The sequence below is a fragment of the Epinephelus fuscoguttatus genome, linkage group LG7 (genome assembly GCF_011397635.1).
Source record: "Epinephelus fuscoguttatus linkage group LG7, E.fuscoguttatus.final_Chr_v1".
In the NCBI taxonomy this organism is placed as follows: domain Eukaryota; kingdom Metazoa; phylum Chordata; class Actinopteri; order Perciformes; family Serranidae; genus Epinephelus; species Epinephelus fuscoguttatus.
The window spans coordinates 45,092,088-45,116,966 of NC_064758.1; the positions used below are offsets into that span (position 1 = coordinate 45,092,088).

The 24,879-nt window shown below is 42.7% G+C and overlaps 1 protein-coding gene across 2 annotated transcripts; it reads right to left on the reverse strand.

Moving 5' to 3' along the window:
• Positions 1-950: 950 nt before the first annotated feature.
• On the reverse strand, positions 951-24,879 carry snx21 (sorting nexin family member 21). Of its 2 annotated transcripts, none has more exons than XM_049580289.1 (6): positions 24,713-24,879; positions 18,667-18,973; positions 16,334-16,530; positions 13,520-13,661; positions 10,417-10,582; positions 951-9,068 (listed from the first exon to the last, which is right to left on the reverse strand). In XM_049580289.1, exons 2-6 carry the CDS (start codon positions 18,956-18,958, stop codon positions 8,558-8,560), a joined length of 1,308 nt encoding a protein of 435 aa, XP_049436246.1. In that variant the 5' UTR covers positions 18,959-18,973; positions 24,713-24,879; the 3' UTR covers positions 951-8,557. The 2 variants fall into 2 exon arrangements, with proteins under 2 accessions (XP_049436246.1, XP_049436244.1); XM_049580287.1 differs by having other exon boundaries at positions 18,667-19,000; positions 24,713-24,878.

Consider the following 24,879-nt stretch of genomic DNA (forward strand, 5'->3'; position numbering starts at 1 on the left):
GTGGATTACTGTTAATTTATCATGTTGATCTGTTCTGTACGACATCTATTGCACGTCTGTCCGTCCTGGAAGAGGGATCCCTCCTCAGTTGCTCTTCCTGAGGTTTCTACCGTTTTTTCCCCGTTAAAGGGTTTTTTGGGGAGTTTTTCCTGATCAGCTGTGAGGGTCATAAGGACAGAGGGATGTCGTATGCCGTAAAGCCCTGTGAGGCAAATTGTGATTTGTGATATTGGGCTTTATAAATAAAATTGATTGATTGATTGACTGATTGAAGTGGTCAGCTGGAGACGCATGATGACACAGGTGTGAATGGCGATGTGTCGCAGCTGTTCACTTGAGAGTGGATCACCATAACATATGTTTATACCCGGTGTAAACAGGCTTATTGTCACGGCGTACAGGGACACTCTAACGTTATGGAGCTGTTGTTGATATGTTCATCACACTACTGAGCTGTAACATAAAATCATAGTTTCAGTAAACGATACGGGAGACTCCAGGTCATTAATGGTTAAGTTTAAAATGGGAGCTTCCAGGTGATGCAGCAGTTTGTAGATAGATGTTGTACACAACAAGACAACACACGACTGCAACAATAACTTCTGCACCTCCAAACGCAGGGCATCTGTGATGGATGAAGAGAATATTCATAGTGCAGAAATGTAGTGTGATGATAACTGGGGCGCTTGAATGCAACTTAAATTGAACAGTAACAATAACAAAAAATCTTCACCTGAATAAAACTGAAAAATAAATTAATAAAAACAAGACTGTCTTTTCCAAGATAAAAAGAATAAATGTATGACTGCCCTTATATATCCACTATCAGATTCATGTCTCACACAAAACTCCATGATGCGTCTTCAGACTCACAGCAGGTGGAAACTGCAGCCCGACTCCATCCAAAGAGAAATGAAGGTTAAACATGAAGAAACAGTCAAAGAGAAATCTGAACTTTGTAACAAATTTATTCCATAAAATACACTTGAAAATATACTTGTATATCGCTCTGTGAAGCAGTGCTGCTACATCCACACAGACAGACGGCTGCATTTCCACTGAGAGGAAGTGAAATCTGAAGAATGGACGAGGAGGAAACAGACGAGTCGACTGCTGTTTGTTGTAAACTGGAGCTTAAATTTGGTTTGGACTCAGTGGAGATGCAGCCGAACCGCCGACTGAAACATGACAGACACAAAACTAGTCAAAGATTCTGATGTTACACCTCATCGGTCCTCTGATTCTCAGCAGGTGAATGTGGTTAAAGGGATAGATCAGATTTTTTTGTAGTGGGGTTGCATGAGTTACTTATTGATGTCAGTCAGCACGCCCCAGTTTGGAGAAGCAGACAGGAGTCCGACACAGAAGCTCAGTAATGTACTGTTGTGGACAGGGCCAACAATGACACATATTTTATCCAACTAAAAAAATCATTATAAGTTTAAGTGTCGGCCATATTTAGAACATTTTAACCTTGCAGTCAGACAGTGATTTCCGACGGGAAAATGAAGCTGCTCTCTTTGAGAGAAAACAGTAATTTAACATCGCTGAACACAGGAGCTGCTGGTGTACTGCTGCCTCCATCAGTTAGTTAGTTTGTGTTATTGTGTGACTTTGGTGTTTTAAAGGGTTAGTTCAGATTCACCACAGTCACACAATAACACTAACTAAGTGATCGAAGCAGCAGTAGACCAGCAGCTCCTCAGTTCAGCCAGCTTAAACTGCTGTTTTTTCTAAATGGGGTCTGGTGGCAGCACAGATTGGTAACTGAGAACCGGCTGTCTGATGAAAAGGTGAAGCAGTGAAAATATTCTAAATATAGTGTACACTTAAATTGATACTGATTTTTTTAAGCGTGTAAAATCCATTTTGGTGCTGACAGCAGCACATAGCTGAGCTCGTTTCTCCAGCCTGATGAGGACGTGTCGACCGACATTTACTGTCAGTAACATACTGACTGTGGAAAATGACTGATACAACTCCACTTAAAAAAACCTGAACAATTCCTTTAAATGGAGTTTACAAAAAGACAAGACGTTTGTGTCATTTCGATCGATTCACAGAAACTGTATGTGAAGAAATGAACTCATTTCAAACTTAAAGGGATAGTGCACCCAAAAATGAAAATTCAGCCATTATCTACTCACCCATATGCCGAGGGAGGCTCAGGTGAAGTTTGGAGATATTTTGTGGTTTCAATGATGTGTTTTTGGACGTTTGAATCTGGGGCGCCGTCAGCCTCCATTAGGTGGAGTTGTGTTGCTACCTCCTCTCCCCTTGGATCTCTGCAAGTGATGTGAGGACTCTAAAACTTCACCTGAGCCTCCCTCGGCATATGGGTGAGTAGATAATGGCTGCATTTACATTTTTGGGTGCACTATCCCTTTAAAACCTTTTCTTTTCAAACTGTTTCAAACATTTCTGCAGCGACCATGTAAACATTTAGTCACTCAGATCAGAGTTACTTAGGATTTCTCAAACATGCAGCACTGAAATGAAAGCACACTTAGAAACAGGCCACAGCTCAGAGGTTTGTGGTCATTAGATTCATTGAACAGCTCAAAGATTTGTTGTTTTCTAGCAGGATCATTCTGTTATGGCAAAGACTGGGCTTCATGCAGGAGCCTCCTCTACCAACAGATTGCGAGCAGCACGTACGAATGACTGAAGAGAATAATCAAGCTGTCGTACGAGTCACGGACTGATGGTTTAACTTCTTCGGGAAAAACAAAACTACAATTTCAATGAAATGGAATAAATATGAAGCCTAAACTATGATAAAAAATGAAACATTATAATTTCTGTCAATGCAATCTGACAACAAATGAACAGGTAGCTTTACATTACAATGTGAGGGTGGCGAGTGTGCTAATGATCAAACCTCCTCACGAACACTTGAACATTTGTTTGAGCAAAACTGACCGTGTGTTAAAAACAAGTGTTCTCACATGAGGCCCTTTGAATCTGTGCAAACTCATTTCTGCCTGTGATGAAAAAAAATCCTCTAAGTTATTAAAATGAGAAACTTTCTCCAAATAATGACTTCCTATCATTTCTTATTACTCTGAGATATGAAGTAATTATTTTGAAATACTAAAATACTATGTAATATTATTTCAAGATAAATAAGTCATTATATTTAAATACAAAGTCTTTATTTTGAGATAAAAATAATAATATTCTAATAATATATAATGTAATAATATTATGAGAAGGTGTCTCATAATTACTGAAAGGATTTTGGCAGAAATGGGCTTCCATAGATCCTTTATTGAATCTTTTATTTTTCGTGTCTGTAAAATATTAAATTATTGGAATCAGCCTTTAATAATTTTCCACATTTAACTGTTAACGTTCGTCAATAAAACATCTCTGAGCAAAAACATGGAGTGTCTGAATACAGTATCTGTTGTAGTGCTCTGTCATGTGATTTTGGGGTTTCAGGCATAAAAGCCTCTCATTAATAATAAGCAGTTATGTTTTCACATTGAAAGTACAGAAACAAACATGCTGTGTTTGTTTGGAGCCCCGGGGGTTAAAATCTGTACTGAGCGAGTGATTAATGTGCACACAGTCAGGTTGTATTCATGAGAACAACATCCTCTGACCTTCAGAATAAAAGTGCTTGTAGGGCAAACTGTAAACTCGATACACACAACTTCTATTAAATTCTTTTTAAAACCTTTTCAAGATCATTTTAACCAAATTTAGGACTGATGTTATGATTAATCATCTCTTTTTATTTGCGCCATAAATGCTCTCTCAGGCTGTCTCTCTCATAAACGTCTCATTCTGAGGTAAGGGGAACATAATAAATCTTATTTTCAGCTGATTGTACATTCATTGAAAACAAACTGATTATATTATTTGTCCCTATACATCCCCCTGAACTCTACACACTGGAGCTTTAAAGATTTGTAATGTCAGAAATTCAACTCATTTTGACAAAAAGAACAGATGAATGAATGAAACTGGATCAAATCTGTGGCAATTTAAACCTTACAAAGTTAAATGTATAACTATTTAATGACTTCTAAGGCCTAATATTTATAAAATTAAATATAAAAGATTTGAAATCCCTGGGCGCTCCGCAGCTTCGTCTAAAACAGCTTGTAAAATTATCAACAGTCACAGCAGTGCCGCTGTCATCAGCAGAGTGCTGGTAGTTTCATTCAAAGTCTTTAGTCAGCAAAGCGTCAGGATGCAGAAACAGGAGGCGGCGCAGCTGCTGTGAAGAAGGCGCTGTAGTGAGGCTGAATATAACATGAATATTACTTGTAACTGTGCATATTGTACTTGTATAGTGCTTTCAGCTGGTCGTGCTCATGCAGCATCTCAACGGTCACTGAGTGGAGGATAAAAAAAATCATTCTCACATCCTGATTGTTTTTTAGAGCGGAGGAGTGATGTGAACAGTTTGCTCCAGTCAGCAGCTTCAGCTTGATCTGATGTGATCACAGGATGAATGCATGAATGTGAATGTGTGCATAGTCTCTTTCAATTTATCCATCAGATTCACTGCTTTATCATTTTCCCTGTGTGTGTGTGTGTGTGTGTGTGTGTGTGTGTGTGAGGTCATTAACGTGCTCCTGACTTTGTCTCGTCCCTTATTCATCTCTTGTTTCACACCAGGGTTTCACATTTCATGTTTCCCTGCTGATGTAAATCCAGTCCTCACATCTACTTTCATCCCTTTTCCAGTCTTTCACTCCAGACCCTCTAAAACCACAGGTCTCCATAGTGACGTAAAACACCACATTTATCACTGAAAAGCAGCAGATTCGTCTTTAAAACATGAACCTGCTGACTGAGTGCTGGAGTAATGACTAAAATGTTTGTTGCCATGAAAGACTGACAATTTAATGCCGCTCTAATGCTGCGTTCACGTGCAGTCAGGGAGACGGTACAAAGCAAACCAGAAATCATTTTGTCGGGCGAGAGCAGGACGGTAAAATGAGGCGAGAACGTCGGCAACATTAACGGTAGATGACACTGCCGTTCAAAATCTAAATACTCTTATCGTCCTCCATGACAGAATTTACAATCAGATGTTATGCAGCTTCCTCACTGGTGTTGGGACGGTTATTTTTGAGATGTAATCAGATACAGATTGCTAGTTACCCTGTTAAAAATGTAACAACTAAAGTAACTGTTTTAATAACTTCATCAAAGTAACATTTGATTACTTTTCTAACAAATGTTTTCAACTGGGCCTTAAAGTCGCAGAAATAATCCTAAAAACGTAAGTGCACAAATTTCAACTCAAATTTGTTTGACGGCTTTGCTGACCTGCGCTGTCCAGAAATATGCCCACAAAAATAAAAAATGAAAACATTCCTCACCAGGTGAAAAGATGCAAAGCAGCAGAATGAGTGTTACATTTAAACTCCTTAACCAAGAGAATATATCTGGATGTAACTCCATTGTAATCACCAACATCTTGATCAGTAACTGTAATTTAATTACATATTGTTTCTCAGTAACTGTAGTAACACTGTCCCTCACACAGGGAGAAAACACACCTGATCTGGACATTACTGGAAAATTATATAATTCATTTTATTTAATGCTTTTTATTTCAGTCTTTGTAAACAAAATGACCTCACCATGGCAACGTGTCCTCATGCATGTTTCATTTTACCATCCTGCCCACAGTCTGTATAAACCCTGGAGGTGGCCGCTTGGTCCTGCAATTCTGTCAGACTGTTTGTTTGTTTGTTTGTTTGTTTGTTTTTCCCCGTGTCATCCAGAATCTGTTTCCGTGTCCCGTCTGCCTGATTCCACGTGAACGCAGTGTAACTGCTGAATATTACATACTGGCAACATTTTCATATAAACTGTCCGCTGCAGGTGAAAACATCCCAGTGCTGCTTTATGACTCAAAAAAGTGCAACAAAATAAGTTTGTTCCTCAAATCTATACTGTAGTCTTAATAAAAGCAAAAGTATATTCAGTAAATAATCCTGGCCGTGTTCACAAACATTCTGGGCACAGTTTTATAAAAGTGCTACAGGGTGATAAACCCAAAGGTGGAGTCACAGCTGTGCATTCAGGTGAGCAGCAGCTGGAGATGCCTCAGGTGTAATATCTTTCTTTCAGTTGTGATAAACTATTTACTGAAGATTGTCTCACCACTGAACTGATTATTGCTGTTTAATCTACAGCTGATGCCATCGCCTTTACATTCTTTATATATAGTTTCTGACCTGTACCTGCACTGCAGGTCATGTGGTCCCTGTTTTGTTCGTCTCGAGGACTCAATGTACATGGGACCTGCTACACAGTCCTGCCAATAGTTTCACACGATCCCACTGACCTACAGGTGGCGGTGTTCAGTCCCTCCAGGATTTCACTGCAATTGTTGCGGCCCGACATGTTTGATTTTATGGCAGCTTTTCTCACAACTTGAGATTCATGTAACAATGTTTTCAGGCAGTTTTTTGCAGACGCAAGTGAAAACTGCAAAAACCGTTGCAATGCCGTCACAGGTTTGAAGCACATTATGAGCATTCAGTGTTTCTCACAGAATTAGAATCTATCTGTGATGGCGGGGTGATCAGTGACGATCAGCTGTTGCTGCAGTTTGACGCAGCACTGGAGGCCCGTCATTAAAGCTGTTAATAAACATTGAGTAACGTTAGCTGTGTGATGCTAACAGTTAGCCCTGTCACTGTGTGTCTCTGTCACAGGAACAGCAGCAGTTTCATGATAAACAGAGAGGGGGGCTGAATGAATCGATAAGCTGCACACAGCTCCACTTTGAAATGAGATTTTACCTGTTTTAAACAAATATATGTTCAAGTTGTGCACTAAATTGGATGATTTGGGTTACGCTGGGTTCAGACTACTAAACATTTTTATCCATGCAGACAGTCACTATGTCAGATTAGACGACTGTGGAGTCATAAAATCTTGCCGTGACTTGGCCGACAGACATGACACACTACACATTGGTCCACGACCAATCATCGCTGGTCGTCTTTCACAATATGTGTGACGTCATCGGATTATTCTCGTCCGGTTTTTTATTATTGTTACTACCATTATTTCAGTCTATGTGTCTGTTCATGTCCCAGCAGTAATGTTACTGTAGTACCGTAAAAAGTGTCACCAGATGGGTGGAGCTACCTTTTAAGTACCACATAAAAAAAATGAAATGATCAGTTAATCTAAAACTGATACAGGAAGTGTTGCGTTTGAAATGACGGCGCAACGCATTAAATTTAACAGGACAAACAGGAGCGGATTAAACTAAAAATAGAAGAAAAATGACATCCTGTTTCTAATGTAGTGTCTTAGAGATGCAGCTGGTAGCCTCTGCAGCTGTGCTGAGTAAAGGCCCAGACACTATCTGTGAGTTTGATTCCTTTATATCCTCCATTATGAAGAAAGAACATTCTTTGCTAGCTTGATGCTAATGGCAGTACTCAGCGGGTTGATAAAGTGCCTCTGCTGTTTCTTTTTTACTCTGTGTGCTAACGTCCCTACAGGAAATATCTCAAAGGCTGCGTTGTTGTTGTCGTACAGTTTCCATGGCAGCAGATCGCTCTGTGTTCCTATTGGTCAAAGTGACGACTGTGACGGGAGAAGTCGTGGAAGACAAAAAGAAAATCAAACATGTTAGACTTTCTGTCGGGACATCGTGAGGCGTCCTAAACATGGCGTTAGCTGTTGTCTGCTATGACAAACTACACAAGATAAAACGATGGATTACTGCACAGGACAGTCATTGTCATTCATGATCCGAGCCGATACTGGTCAATGCCATGCCGAGCTGATGTTGTGTAGCGTGAACCTGGCATTAATTGCTGCGATCAAAACATCCTGGAGGGACTGAGTGGCAGAAATACAGCAATAAACAAGCAAAGGCAGCAGAGAATAATACTGCAAGCTGGTGAACACAGATAGAACCCTGTGTTTTCCTCTGCTCTCCAAAGCCTTACACATTATATATTCATGTATTTGGATTTATATATTTCAGATTTCTTTCTCCAAACTGTAAAATAGTTTTAAACCATTTTCAGTGCCAACATGCTTTGCAGGTAGCTTTTCATTACTTGGATTTAGTTTAAAGGGAAACTGTTTGACAAAATTCTCCCTTTATGAATTTTCGTAGACCATCACAACACTGACTCCTAACAATTGTACAATACGTGAATACGGCTGCAGATCTGTCTTTTTTTAAGGATTATTGTGAAGTCAGAGCGACCCACACTTTGGAATAAAAACAGGAAACCTCCTGATCTGAAGCATCTGAGTGTTTGTGATCACTGAACCGGTTTAAGGCTTTAAAGGATGATTGATCACATGATGATGCTGACGGAGCGTCACAGCCACTGTTAGAAAACAAAATCAGAGACACTGAAAACAAAGTGGAAATACTTTGAGGAAAGAAGTTCTACTTTAAGAAGAGAAGAGAAACATTTTCTCATCACTTTATTCCCAAAATCTCTGATGTTTTTTCAGACAGTGGCGGCAACACTCGTGTTGCAGTGTAGTGATTGTACTCTGCAGTGTGTGTGTGTGTGTGTGTGTGTGTGTGTGTGTGTGTGTTGTTCTAGCCCTCCCCCTCGCTCTCCAGAAGGTTGTGTTTGACCAAAAACTCTTTGATGGTTGGCTGATTGTCTAGCCCCGCCCTCTGCTCCTCCAGGTGCTGCAGAAGCTCCTCCCACTGCCGCTTGTCCCTTCCTGTTTGCCACGACAGCCGAACCACCGCCTGTAACAACGGCAACAGGAGGGGGTGTGGCCTGTCGGGGCGCCGTCTTGATGAGTCGTGCTGTTCAGTCAGTGGGCGAGGCTTATCTTGGAGTGGGAGGGGTCTGTCTCCCCCTGTGTCAGTCTCGGCGGGGGTCAGGACACGGAGGGCGAGGTCACAGTGATCCCGTGCCTCCTCCAGCTGGTCCACTTCCTGGAAACAGCTCGACAGTCCCACCAGGGTGAAGAACCAATGGGAGGAGGATGGGGTCGGGGCCTGAGCCTGGTTGTCATAGTAACTTGCCCAGCCCAGTTTGTGTTGCAGTCTCTTGGCGTTGAGCAGCGGACCCAAGGCCTCCTGGTAACGTCCGACCCTCAACAAGACAATACAAAACTCAAAACACCTGAAAATACTGAAGCTTCACGAACATCATAAAGACCGCCCCCTTTATTCATCTGGAATAAAAAGATTCAAACAAACCTAAAGAGCAACATTAACCTTATTTTCAACAAATCATTTGCATCTTAAATTACAGGTCAAAGGGTCGACGATATTTATTGTCAATAATTCAGAATGTGCAGCGGTTTAGATAATTATTCAAGATACAAAGTGAGAGCAAACCCTGACTGCTGGGACCTTCACTCAAATTTTCCTCTGATGCCAACAGAAACTGAGATATGCTGCTGCAGTGACTATAAGTGTGGGATGCATGTATTGGTGGATGCTGTAGCCGACGACAACCAAAGAGCCACTGCGCTAACGTGAGCCACCGAGTGTAAAAGCCCGTCTACCTCACAATGAATGACAGTTTTACTCCTCACCTGGGTGGATGTGTGCTGGATGAACAAAACGGCAGATGGCTCAGTGCATCGCCGGTTGTTTCAGTCTTTTGTGCAAATTTTAGTCATTTTATTTTGCTTCTGCTTCTGAAGAACAAGTGAGGGCCACCGCTCTGTTGTCAGCAGAGAGACAGTGGGGAAATACAGCGTGTGGAGCATTTCACATCTTCCTCTGTGAATTAAGGATTTACTCCAAACCAGAGATGGTAACTGTTGGAACACTGGAAAGACTGACCGCAACAGTTCTTGTGAGTTTTATTTTGTTTCTGTTCAGTCTGAATGAAGTGCGTAAATATATTGGCAATCACTGGTCGTTGAGCTAATGTGGGCTGGTTGAAAAATTACTGGAGACTTCCTTCAGGATCCTGAAGATAAACTAGAACACACAGCCGAGATCAGCGGGGCCGACAGGCAGATGACCACTGAGTGGGTATTTTGTCATCTAACCCTAATACAAGCTGTAGTTTGTTGAGTTGCTGTTAAGCTCAGTCAGAGGAATTCAAATCACAGCGGCGGTGGATGAAGATCTGACAACTAAAGTCGAAGACACATTTCTACAGATTTTTACTACGTAGAGTCGAAGCGTATCAGCCAGGTGGCGGATTTAGATACCTGGTCTTCAAACATCCAGCTACTGCTGCTACGTCACAGAAAAATACATTTTGCCGTCTTCTGCCACCTGCTCGAGTTTATATGAACCTAAAGGTGTTTAATTTATAAAGTTAGAAAATGTAGAAAAGCAGAAACTCGCATTGAGAAACATAAAGATTATCAGTCTGATAATCTGACTGATAATTTTGATCATTTGAACTTGTGTCAGATCCATCTTCTCATCCAGTAGTCAGAGGTTTAGACAATCATCTCTGTCAGTGTGTCAGTTACCTGATGAGCAGCTGTCCGGTCTGCAGGTCAGTCAGGTAGAAGAACTGTCGGACACACAGCGCCCCCCGCAGGGCCGACAGGGAACACAGGTGAGACAGATACTGCTCAAATGCTCGGCTCCGCTTGGCGATCGTCTCTGCCGTGAAGTTCCTGCGCAGCTTCTTTCCTGCAGAGGTTAAAAAAGGAAGTGTTGGGGTTACAGTGTTTTATCAGTGAATTTTAACAGTCCTGTGCAGATGAGTCACAAAAATGTCCACAAAATTTCATGTTCCGTGTTTCAAGTGATCATTTTAGCCCAAACCATTATCCCATAACCAAGTGCTGTTTGTGCCTAAACCTAACCAGACCTTAACCACAGTTAGCCTGGAAATCCAACTTGAGGGGCGGCACCAAGCATGCATTTGTAAATATCACTGCACGCAACTGGATAACACTACGACCAATCACGATTGTCAATCAATCAATACACGGGGTGATGTATCCAGAGCTTAGCTATCTACGGAGCTAACTGGTAGATTAGACTCTTGATCCATCCGGTCGGCAAAACAGCAAAAACGTCCTTCTTGCAAAGGAAAGATTCGAGCGCCGTCTTCTGTTCCTCTTTTAGAGAAAAAGCCAAGTCTAACTCATTCATTGTAGCAGCCAAAGCCGTTTCAAACAACTGGTGTTCATCCGTAGCCATCTTGCAGTGTTTACTGACTGATTCCGGACTTCGTCGTCGCAGCGCTGTCGTCATCTGTTTAGCTCGCCTCTGGCCCGCCTATATCAGATACACCAATATGATTGCTGCAGCTCGGTTTCATTGGCATGGATAATGAGCATCATGACTGATTGCCAGAGTGACTCGCTGAGCAAATTCAAATTGTGCTCTCGCGAAAACTCTGGATTTCCAGGGTAAACCACAGCACTGTCACACCATAAAACGGCAAGACACGAATATTTCGCAAGAGTTTCGCAAATCTAGGATTAACATCTAGTCTTCAGAGACAGACTGCACAATTTCTAACTGCTGCAGTAAACAGTTTAATGCTTTCAATGTTGTCACTAACGCTGGCGAATTCAAGGCTCCTCGTCACCAGTGTGCCTCTCTGACCTTTCTGTAAAATTCACCTAAAACACCTCTTCAAGTCATACCCAAAGTAAACTGAAAGCTGCTCTTGCTCCATTTTTAGTACATATATACATGCATGGTCTCATTTTATAAGGTAACACTGAAGATTTTCCCAACATTGAGTTAATGGTTTCAACACACTGAGATAAAATGTTTTTGTCTCTGTCTGAATATTTTCTTGATGCTGCAGATGACTAGAACTGGGAGGTATTAGTTTGAAAACACAGAGGGACCATACCATGAAGCATCACATTGTCCAAATTCAAAGTGGATAACAATATCACAGAAAATAAACATTTTACATATTTTTTCTGAGGTTGTGTCGACGTGCTTTTTAAAACAAGACAGTAAAACAATGATCTGAATTTGTGAACATGAGTGAAAGACTAATAAACACAGACAGAAATGTCTATTGAGGAGCTTGTTGTTTATACAAACACTGCTAGAAATCTCATCTGATGAGAAAGACTGTTTCCGTTTGTTTATCATTTCTGTACATGTATAACAGTCTGTGGTGACAACAAAGTGGTTAAAAGAGTCACTGACTATAAGACCCATAATCCTCAGGTGAGGTTGGCCAATCGCTGACTCTTTAAAACCTCTTGTACTCCACCCCCATTTTGTGTCAGAAACACCTAAAATGACATACCCAAATTAAAATGACTGTAGCTTCTGAACCGCTCTGACTGCATGCATGCATGAGGTCTTGCCAGCAAGAAAACTCCTTGAAGTTTCTTGTGAAAGTGTCAGAAACACTCTAGGTGATACAGAGACAGAGTAATGGGCCTCTGAAATCAGTAAAAAACTTAAGATTTTGCCTAAAATAAAATACAAAATGTGTTTCAGGATGAATAACTGTCTGTGGCTTCATCTGAGCAGGTAAATGACACTGTGGGGCTGTAGGCACACTATCAATGAACACTTGTTTCAAATTTGAAGAAGACTGCTCAAAGTATGACCATTCTACAGTGTTTTTACCATGAAAAGATCCAGGCGGAGCTCCAAATGACAACACCGTCACTCGGCTTCAAAACAGTACTATCAGTGATCAAACAACACTCAGCCAGCTTCAAACATTGTACCTTATTGAAATCAGGTGTGATTATGATAGCTGATGTTGTTTATGACACAGAAACACCATAAAATATCACCAAATAAAGCCATATGAAACATGAAAGTTATGATCCCACTTTCCAGACGGTGTATCTCAGCCAAAAATAGTGGTAGGAGTGAGACTCTTACCTTTTATAAACCAGCTAAGTCCCCGCTAACAGCTCCACATAAGATCGTGAGTAATCCTTTAACTTTTCCCGTCGAAAAACGGCATGACATGACTTGGCACCACTCATCATGATTTTGGACTTTGTGTGTTTAGGCTGCTCTGGTGCCAAATACATAATAAATAAAAGAAAAACAATGTTATTTTGAAAAGTCGAGAGTTTCCTGAATCCGGCAATACCAAACATCACATGGTTTGATGACGTAGTAACTACAGGAAATGTGTTCCTTCAGCTCAGGCTCCGGTTGGCTATTGTGGCCATAGAAAACAGCACTGGAAGATATGAATGTTTGAAACGATGCAACAGCAGTTGGTGGATATCTGTGGATGTAATAATGTGTTAGGACTAAATATTTAACTGGATTTAGATCATCTGGACTGTTGTCAGTGTGTGAGAAAGATAATGGGAGCTGTGATTCTGTCTGGATGATATGGATCTGTGGATTATGATGATGCTGCATAGGTGAGTTATAACTGGTTTTCTCTGACAGAAGTGATTATTGAGCCTGTGGTGGTGGTTGTATTTTGAGATGGTCAGCATCAATGGCACCGTGAGGAGTGTAGCTTTTGAACAGTATGTCGTATGATTCAACCACTTAAAGAACAAATACAGCTGCTGTTTTTTTAATCATCAAAAATCACCTTAGGAGGTCCCGTAGACGGGACAGTTTACAGACCATAATATTAAGACAGATGACATAACCTCTACTTACGTGGGAAACAGACACGCTCCATCTGGTCTCCGTGGTTACGGCGCAGGGTAGCGTGGAGCCGCTGGAAGTCGGAGTATCGGCGTGTGATGATGGCTGGAGTCTTATCGCTGCCGCCAGACTGGATCACGTGGATGGTGTACAGCTGGGGAGAGACAGTGACAAACAGGCTGAGTTTCCTCTGAACGTTCTTGAGCAGCTATTTTTTTAAAACCACTTTGCTGAAGACTTCCTGTGTGGTCAGGGTGTGTCTGGGCTTCAAATTTTGAACTGATGAATGCAGAACAAGAGGCTTCATAACTTCTCTCTCTCTCATGTAGAATTTATGTAGGAAGTCCACTTTTAAATAGTTTTGCAGACTGACAGGTGTCTGCTGAAGTGGTGCGTTCATGATCAGTCGTGACCTTTTTGATCAGTTCACAGCAACTGCAGCAGCTGACAGCCGTGAATAAATTCAAATCAATGACAAAACTGAAGCTTGTTTCTCACTGACTGACCATCACAAGAACTTTCCAGGCCAAAAATATCAATAATCCTTGAAATATTTTTAAATCATGTCTTTCTAACCCACACAGCACAACGTCTGAGCAGGCACTCACAGCCTTTAGGACATCAATGGCAGGTTGTTATCAAGCTGAGCTGCTTTACCACTGTTCAGAGGTGACTCCACACTATGATACAGCCGACCACCAGGGTGCAGCATCACAGCTGTACGTGTATTTACTGGCAGATTTCAAACCAGTTTTAAAAATTCAGTTATCAAGACAAAATTATGAGGATTTGCAAACTTCGACATCATAGAAACATCTGGGATGTTTTTTTTATAAAGACTGATTGATCCATAACTGATAAATATGATGTTTAAAGTTGTTGGGGGTTTTTTTTCCACTGACTGCTACAAGTTACAAGATGGCAGAATTCAAAATGCTGTCAAAGATTTTTCACTTTTCACTTATAACTCTGAAATTGAAAACACTTTATCTACCCTGATGGCAAAATACTTTCACTTTTTTTCCATAAACACTGGAGCTTTATTTAGTGAGGATTTGCAGCAGGCATTTATGGTGACGAATTCTTGATCATTCAACAATCTGTGTCATGGGTTTGTAAAGGACAGTCTGAAGATGCTCTGTAGCAAGCTTGGTGTGAACTGGACCTGTTAAGTTTTGTTTATTATTATGGGACGTTAGATTAGGAGGAGAACACTGTCACAGAGGGACCAACAGAGCTGCCCAGACCCTAATAAATATCTCTAATTGACGGTCTCCAGGTGACTTCTCTCTGCTGTCAGCTGTCAACAAAATGAAAAGCCCCTAGCCCCCAAAACAAGACACAATTCTGTTTTAATAATGTAAATACAACAGACCGTTGGCGTTCTACATTTATGACAACCACAAATATGTTTCACTGTGAGAACATTTGGTTACAGTTAGGAAATCATGTTTTAACCTAAGAAAGCCCAAACTGGAAGGAAGGAAACTCAGTTTTTTAGCCACCCATGTCTGGTGCCTAAAAAGCTGCTGGAAACACAGCTGTGACTCACAAAAAAAAACATTTTGTTGTTTATTGGTCTCCAACGGTGGTCTGCAGCTTGGCAGACCTCTCACCAAAGTGTCACACCATCCACCATCCCCGACAACAGCAGCTCAAATACTACCTCACTGTAGAAACACTGATATGAGACGTATGAAACATGCAAATAAAACTCATTGGTGGTTTGCAGACGTACAATGCCAACATTGTTGTCAGGCGACTGGGCTGTGTGGTGTGTGGTAAACCAGACACAGACACATTTACATCCCTAGGTGTATCTCAAAATGGCCACTCTAGAAGAAGCCCTCACTCTTTGAGTCACAGGGACTGACACCACACTTGTTTTTTTCCCCACTGACGTTTCAGATCACTGAAACATTCTGAGCTATTAAAGCCTCGTAGGACTCCTGGAAATATCTTCGAGTGTCACATGTTGCTGCTATCCACAGGAAGAAGAAACAACATTAAGATTACTAAAAAAATGCATCATTTACAGCTGTTTTAATAGCGTTCAACAGGACTCAACTCTGTGACACGCAGAGCCTACGCACGTGACCTACACCATTGTGAGCATTTATACTTGTGTGGTGGTGTGTCTGTGTCACTCTGCAGTTACACCTCCAAAACACTAGACAGTGTAAAGGTTTCTGTGAAGTGCTGTAAAGTTTAGTTGATTCAAAACTAGGGCTGCCACTAACAATTATTTTCATTGTCGACTAATCTGACGATTATTTCTTCGATTAGTCAACTAATCATTTCATCGAATAATGTGTTAAAATGTTGAAAAATGTTGGTCTGTCTCGCCCAAACCCCAACATTACGTCATCTAATGTCTTGTTTCCTACTCACGCCAAAGGGTTTTAGTTCACTGTCATGGGAGAGTGTGTAAAGCTGCCAATATTTCAACGTAAGAAGCTGCAGTAAGAGTATTTTGGGTACTTTTATAGTGCTTTTCTATGAAAAATGACTCAAACCGATTAGTCGACTACTAAAATAGTCACCAATTATTTTAATAGTCGATTAGTCGACTAATCGTGGCAGCCCTATTCAAAACACACATTAAACACATATTAAACATGGCTCAATAGAGACAATTTTAGTCACAATAAGTACACAAATCAGCTTCATTACAACTGGTCACATTTCTGGGGGGAGGTGCACGTCAGGCTACAGTGTAGGCTCTGCGCCGGCATAGGTACGCCATCGATTCAGCACAGAAGTTTAAGTCCCGCTTCAGTTCGTGTGACAGTCTGTTTGACCCTTCCTGCGGCTGTTTGAACTCACCACATATTTAGAGGAGCCGTCCTGCACCACGCTGGCGTCGGTCACCTCAAACAGCAAGTTGTCTGTCAGCTGCCTCCCAGCCGAGGTGGGACTTCCTCCTCCGAGTCCACGCAGGGTCCTCCAGCTCTCCTGAAGCTGCCGAGTCAGCAGGAAGGACGCAGAGGGGCCAACCGGAGACACGCCCACAGGACTGGTGTCTACACGAGACAGGTGAGACAAAGGTCAGGTGACTAAGTATTTATTGCTGTTAAACCATCATCTCTAATGTGACGCTAATCTTCGACACGTGTGTTTCTTGGTGATTATTAGATGAAAGGTTTCAGATTCAGATTCAGTAAGAAGCAGAGTCAATGAGCAGAGCTGGACTGAGGGGTTTTTATGTTTAAAATACTGACGACAATACTGAGACAGTGACAGTAAGTCGTGACATCCAACAGTTATTTCTGTAAACATCACTTTCTATTCAGCACAAACTAAATCCATGACTGATCTGTCACTGAATATGCTCGGCCTTTCCACTGGGGCTGGGTGTCCCTGCTGCTTTTCTGAATCGAATCCATTTTGATTCACAAGGTCCCGATTCGATACGATTCGACTGGGGATTTTTCAGTTACTATATTATGAAAGAGATTCTCAGAGAACTAATAAATGTAAATTTTACAAGGAATAATAAATTCAGAACAGGATTAAAACTGAGTGTTTTATAACTAAATGTTTCTAGAGCAGCAACAGTAACAATATAAACTCAGTATCTGACTGGAAACAAATCTAAATTGTCAATAAAATAAATGATATTCCTGACATCGCAATACTGAGTGAAGTGTAGAAGTAATAAATAACACAGACATTCCTGAGCACCTACATTTCAGGGTGTGCGGCTGCACCCTGAGATAAACTGAGTTCAACTTTTGGAACGCAGCAGCGTGCATCACATGTCATGTGATAAGGACCGACCAATCACAGCCGACAGATATCTTTCTCTTCTTCTGTAAATATTCAGTCTGATAAACACGGAGACGTTGATCATGTTAGTGCAGGGCTACCCAGAGCTTTACATCTGTCCCACAGACGATAGGCCTACACACTTATAAACAGCTCCTGGAAGGAGATCAGCTCTGACCTCAGGATTTCAGGTACATAGGCTATATGACGCTAGGGCCACACCACCCGCGGAAGCGCCGCGAAGAGAAGGCAGTTTCCTTTCGGCGCCCATGTTAACCGACTGTGTCGTCCACACTGGCCGCGCCGCGCCGGGAAGCTCCGCGGCAGGCTCACGATTTGCAGCGATCAGTTCGGCGTCTGGTCTATTTTCTGCGCGAGCCGCGAGGGAATCTGACAAGCCAGGCAGTGAAAAACAAGAGCTGGGAGCAGAATCACTTGTCGACGGCATGGAGAAATGCGCGTCTGATGTGAACAGAGGTGCTCCGGCGCGCGAGAGAATTTCGGTGCGCTGCGCTTCCGCGGGCAGTGTGGCCCTGGCGTGATGCTTGTAGAGGTTGCTTAGCAACCTCAGATGCCGCCATGCTCTTGGAAGCTGGCACAGAAAAGGCACAAGAGTGGCACCCAGCGCCCAACCGCATGTGTACGGCCCTTATCGTCACCTCTCTGTCTCTACTGCTGCATCTCCACTCTGTGTTTGTGTGTCTGTGTGTGCATAAAAGCAGAGAGGCTGCTGCAGCATGATCATAAAATACACCAAAAAGTAACGATGTCAACTAACAGTTACAGATAAAAGAACCAGTAACGTAGGAGCTTATCAAGACCGTGGTCATTGACGGCGGCCCGTTTGCTACAGGCGAGACTAACGTGGTTAAAGCTGGACTCACCCGTGGGAAAAAGCGCATAAAAGATCAATCTCACATTTAATAAATCGATATCGGGTCATTCAAATGAAGATCGATTTCAATAGGATGAATTGATTATTGTAACCCAGCCCTACTGATGTAGTGAGTCTCTGGGACCCATAGGTGGTGATTTGAGAGGATCAATCATTGTCTAAGCTGCCTAGCTGTCTAAGAGACTGCCAAATGATGTTTCCATCTCCTGGTGTCCAGCAGCAGGACTTTGAGCTCCACAGTGTGACCTTTTTTTACTCTTAGAGATGCTCTGAATGGAACCATACATGGAGCAGAACAGGCAGCTTTATATGGAAGCTTCTGGGTGTGAAGCCACACAGACACAGGTTATACTTGTTAAGATTGTGAAGTTAAGACGGTTTGTATAATCTGACCTTTAACAGTCGTGTGAACAAACCTCACGGAGCAAAGTAACTCAAGTTTAGCATAAGTGTATGAAAGCGTTCTTGCATGTGTTGAATGAGCAGAGCAGCTCACCTGTGCTGCTCAGCCCCTCCTCCATTGACTCTCCCAGGAAGTCTGAGTCACTGTCCAGCCCTGACCCCTCGCCCTCGGCTCCATCCTCTGCTCCTCCTCCTCCGCTGTCGAAGCACAGCGTCCCCCCGAGCCGATCGGTCACGCACTCCTCCTCCTCCTCCAGCTCCGCCTCCCAGTGGTCCTCTTTAAACTCCTCCTCTTCCTGTCCGCCTGCCGCTTCCTGCTCAGGTCCCGCCCCCTGGCCATCTTTAAACAGCGAGCGCTTCAGACGGTCGAGCAGCCGGGAAGCCATGACGCCGCCTGGCCACTACAGGGGGAGGGGGGGAGGGAGGGACTGAAGAGTCATCATAAATCAACAGTTAATGATCAGCAATGTGCAAAACATTGATGAGAAGATGTGCAGAAGTGCATGTGGAGAGACAGTAAAGATGTGTGTTGATGTAACACATGACATCAGATGAGCATCAGGAGCCTCATTTATAAAACTCTGTGGAGAATCCACACTAAAGTTTGCATACGTACAAATGAGGAAATGTGCATACGCCAAAAAATATTCTGATTTATAAAACCATGTGTACACCTGCCAGTACGCAATTTCATTTCTCCTCTCTCACACTCTCCGCCCCCCTCACTCATTCAGTCCTCCAACACTCAGAGAGACACAGAGCTGCTCCTCTGTTTAATCTGTCTGTTCATTAGTCTACAGTGTGACATCGGTCTGTACGCTGCACGTGCTACACTACATCAGTCTGTGAGATGACTGAAATGAGCGCAGCAGCACACGTGCAGCACAGTGATGCGCTGCTAGTTTGTGTGTGAGGTGGATCATAGTGCAGCACCTGTCGTCTTGGTAGCTGTAGTCTAATGTGTGACACTGAGACAGCGCCTGCATGCAGGCGACAGATGTGTTTAAAAAATGCAGCGACAACACAGATGTTTCATAAACAAGATGTGTGTAATGAGGACAAAGTGTCTCTGTCTCCGTCCCTTCCTCGGCCTCTCTGTTCATGCTCTTTGCAGAAATAAGATTAAAATCATTTTCCAGCACCAGATTCATTTGAAAGGCCGACAGATGGAAAACCACTTTTTAACTCCGCCCACTAGCTCCACTGTTGTGTGCACAAAGTTAACGTACAGCCCTGCTGTTTACTTTATATCTTTTTTTATGTACATGTTGTGCAGTAAAAGGTCAGCTCTGAAAGTCGATGCCAAAAAAAGAAGAATTGCACCCTGACATCTTTGCTAATTTACACAGTCCATATGTGCAGGTGATGAAGATGTGCCGGGTGAGAAGCAGAGTACCACAGTGTCTCCAGTGACATCACACTTGTGTTCCCTGCAGACATTTTACACACAAAAACTATCTGAAAACTGAAATCATACTTTGTGATATCTGCACATTGTTAGGACTTCAATTAAGCAATATCACACCTACGGCCTCGTGCCTAAGACCAAATCACAGCCGTGACAATATCACAGTACAGCATCATGAGCTCGAGTGTGATATTGCTTTTATACAACAGTTCAACAGTTAAATAAGCAAGGCTGATTAAGAAATGTTGAAAAATGAGGACAAAATAGATAATTTAAACATACTATTTGTCTTCCGCCAACAAAAATAGTTCCCTCAAGACTCTGCTGTCACCGTTGCTATGTAACGCAGACATGGTGTGCCAGGCACTTACTCTTATACACATTTATCTGCACATTTCCATTAATTGTGCAACTGGTGAAATAAGTGACTGCATGGTGGACTGTCGCTTCACAGGCACAGCCGACTCTGCCTTCTGATCTGACAGTATGTTGCTTTTCTCCAAGTCATTGAGCTCCGCTGATGAAACACTGACAAACCTGGATGTGTGCTCAGATGGATTCAGCTTCTCCTCTCCCTCATCTTCCTCTGATGACCATTCATAGTTCAATTCAAAACTTATTTTAGGAAATAAATCCATATTTTTGGCTGTTTGACAGTGGATGAATTAATTAGCCTACAACGCAACTGCTGACCTAACTGACACTAACCATCAGTTTTGATTTGATTGTTGATTGCAGTCAGCTGTGAGGCGGAGTGATACATACACAGTGAAATAACCGTGATGTTGTACTCCAATATCATCACGGTTTTACTGTCTCTCGACCAATCAGATTGCAGGGCCGGAACTAACTGTTGTATAACAACCAATGACATTAATTTCATCAGTCAGCCTGGTTAGTTGAGGTGAAAATGCCTCAGTATATTGACACTTATTATCATCAGGTAAAGGAAAGCCAAACTTTCCTGAATCCTGTCACGTGCCACAGCCTGACATCGTCCAGCTGTGCATGGTGCGCTCCACAGCTGACCATGAGTGTCAGCAGCATATAGTCCGACCCAGACCCTCTCCTCTGCGCTCCAGTGTTGGAAATGTGATGAGACAGCGTTAATAAAATACTGAGCAGGATTTGATTTGAGATTTAAGGTGACATATCGTCTACAACACTGCTGCATCTGGAATTTCTCAATTATGGGATCAATAAAGGTGTATCTTATCTTATCTCTTATCTTATCTGAATGTTTATAAACAAGAAACATGTGACATAAGGTGAATTCAAATGTGTGAGAGATCATCGTAATGATTCCTCTCACATCTAATTTCCATAATCTGGCTTCAATTCACCACCTCACCATCTGTGTCGCCATTTTCCTGTGTCCAAAATGTGCCTTTTTTGTGCATATGTAGTGGTTAAAGACGAGACCCCAGTTCAGGGACATCTGGGCCTTGGTGATGAGACCAGCTGCAGTTGGAAAGAAAACTGTTATAGTGGTGTGAGGTTTTGGTCCTGATGGACTGCAGCCTGCTGCCAGAAGGCAGTGACTCAAAAAGTCTGAGTCCAAATTGGGAGGCGTCGGCCACAATCTTTCCTGCCCGCCTCAGGGTCCTGGAGGGACAGCAGCCAGTCACCCCCGCAGAGTACTTTCTGAACACACGGGGGCACACAGTGTACTCTACTGCTACTACTAAAATAATTACTTCATACAGAAAGACAGGCAGATGTGTTCTGTTCTGAACAGACAGTCAAAGTCGGGATGAAAAGCCTGCTGTCACAGAGACGGACGAGACGTAACAACAGTGTAGAAATGTTAAAGTGACTGAAACAGTCGTTTAAAGAATGAAAAGTTTGAGAGAGAAGATTTTTATGGGAGTCTTTTTTCAATAGAACATCTGCAGAGAGCGGTTCACTGAGCCTGATCAGTGCTCTCTGAAATTCTTGATGTGCAGAGATAAAAATGAACATGTTCCTTGATGTCCTGTAATGATCAGAGAGAATAAGCATTATTCTGTCTGAATATCCACAGTAAAGGTCAATGGGACATTCTCTTCCACAATCCAGGTCACTTTTAAAAACCACCTGGTCACATTTCAGCTCTGCAGACACACTGATCTACATCCGAAACAAGTCGGCAGAGATGCTGCAGGCTGAGCTGGCTCCAGTTTCAGAGCTGGTGGCCTCTCTGAATGGAAATCATGTCACACATTAATAATGCAGCAGCTTGCTAAATCAGCCTGCAGCCAGGAAAACAAAAACCACGGCGAGGATTTGACCCGCAGAGCTTCCACAGGAGTCACAGATTCAGCACGTTCAACACAGCAGGTGTCTCGTTAAAGAAGACAAACACCTGGAAGATATCAGCAAAGTTCATCTAACCTCTACAAACACTTGTCTGAACTAACCTGAGTGGTTCTTATAACTGTTAACACAACATAGACGTCAACTGGATGAAACAATAGGACACAGGCTCCTGGCAGGACGTGTTGTCCACTGCTGAGAAACACATCGTTTCATTATCACATAATTGTTTCAAACCTACATCCTGTGCTGCAAACCTTTAAACCTCTGTAGCTCCAGTGCTGTGTGCATAAAGTTAACGTACAGACCTGCTTTTTATTGATATCATTTTTCATGTACATTGTGCAGCTATAAATTTTCAAACAAGGGAAAAAATCCCTGTCTTTATATTTTATTTCGATCATAGACTGTTTTTATAAAAGTGCTTGTGACATCTCAAACGTGGCTTTGACTCACAGCTGAACATGTAGAGAATACAGATATATCATGTATCAACGTTCAGCCTGAAAATACCCGGATATTAATTTTTCTCCACATCACCCTGCCCTACAACAGATGGACTGTATTCATAATCAATACGCCACAATAATATAAATAACCAGTACCGGACACTTTTAGTAATGACTTTAAAAATATAGATTAATTTGGAGCGGATTATGTGAAGGTCATATATTCTAATCCTCACATCCTAAACCTCGTTCTGTGGACGATAAACCAGGTGCAGACTTCCATCTGTGTCACCGCTGATGAGGAAATACAGCGAGTGCTGGACGGAGCAGTGAGTGACAACAACCCCGCCCACATTTAAGAGGACTGTCTGAACAGACCGAGGATCTAGGTACCAAGGGTCCGTCCCAAGTCTCTTATTTTTATAGTGCTACTGCTAGCTCCTCGCTTGAACCGGAAGTCGCTCGAGGTCCGCCATCCTCTAGGCCGTCTCAAGTCTCTTATTTGTGCAGCGAGGAGCTAGCGCTAGGAGCTAGCAGCAAGCTTTAAGAAGCTACGAGCTAGGATGGTCGAGAGCTTCCTATCCGGAAGAGTTTTTCAGCTGAACGCCATGACACATAAATACCCACCCTCTACATATGGCTCATTTGAACGAGATAGCGGAGAAACAGCACAAGAGTAAGTACCCGTTACATGCATTCTTTGCAATGAATCGCTGTAATTCACGTACCTACTTCAAAGAGTAATGATATTTCATGCAAGATTGTTATGTTGCAATTAGGTTTATTTCAGTCACAACCCGTTGCATTGTTCATCGGACTGTCGGTGATGTGCGCCTGCTACATGCAAAAGTGTGTGACCTGAGTCATGACGGCGGGGGGGGGGGGCTACTGTTTTGGTCAGCGAATATAATAAGACTTGGGATGTACCTATAGTAGCGCCAGACACTGGCTGCTTTACGGAGCAGATCCAGCGGTGCCGCCGTCATCAGGAATAGACGCCGCTTTATGTGACGCTTCAGTGGAAAGGACGTCTCATGTCTCTTAAACATGAAGGGCTAAACAGCTAGCAAAGTTGGCTAGGTAAGATAACTAGCAGTAATTTAAGAGACTTGGGACGGACCCCATGTCTGAAGGGTTACTGTTGGTTCCTATGGTACTGGACTGAAAGGGTTTGGTGGAGACGGAGCTAAAGAAAGAAAGAAAGGTAAGGGAAAGAAAGCAAACCGACTTTGTAAAAAATGAATAAATAAATAAAAGGTGCCTGCGAAAGAGGTGGATCCAGAGAGAAAGGCCAAGGGGGCCACAGAGACTTCTTACGCCTTGGGCCCCCACTCTGGTGCTACGGCCCTGCACAGGAGAAAAAATATCTATTTCAAAGTCTGGGTCCATTTTTATTTCTGTCCACTTTGGTAGCAAAAAACAACCACAAACAGGCAAAGAAAGAAGAGAAACACAAGTTTAAAGGTAGATAGAAGTAATGTTCAGGTTTATATTTGCTGGTTAACACCCACATGTTTATAAATAATAATGATTTCACTACAGGAGTTACAGATATATCTGCAGAGTCACTCTGAAGGTGCTGTAATTACGGCTAAAAACCTAAAAGTTAACGAACAAGAAAACAACAGTTCTCTAACGGTCATAACTTGAGTTCTTGATATTAACCGTTACTGATAACGTCTGGATAAAGTTAGCTGAAGTTAGCACCCGGTTCAGTAAAGCTCTCCTGGTGTTTGAACTCTCACGGCTCCGGTTAATCCGCCTCAGCTCGGTACATTTAAAGTTTAAACCTCCTAAGCAGCAGTGTAACGGTGCGGTTTGTCTCTCCGTGTCCACACACGGCTGACTGAATGAAGGGCTGTGGTGCTAACGGCTAAACCCGTTAGCTCACATCACTGCAAAGTTAGCAAACAAGCTAACAAGTTTGTTTGCGGGCACAGCGCTGGAGTTACTGATTTATAACGCACGCGGACGGTCGGTGAACTCACCGCGGGTTTGAAGCTGAGTGTGTCCGCTGCTGTTAGTCCATGTCGGCCGGTGAATGTACCGTGTGAAGCTCCGGTGAGGACCTGCGGGGCTGCACCGCCACCGTCCCGGGTCTGGCGGTTGGTCGGTGGGTCCGCTCACAGCTGACTGACTGATCCTGATTCCTGAA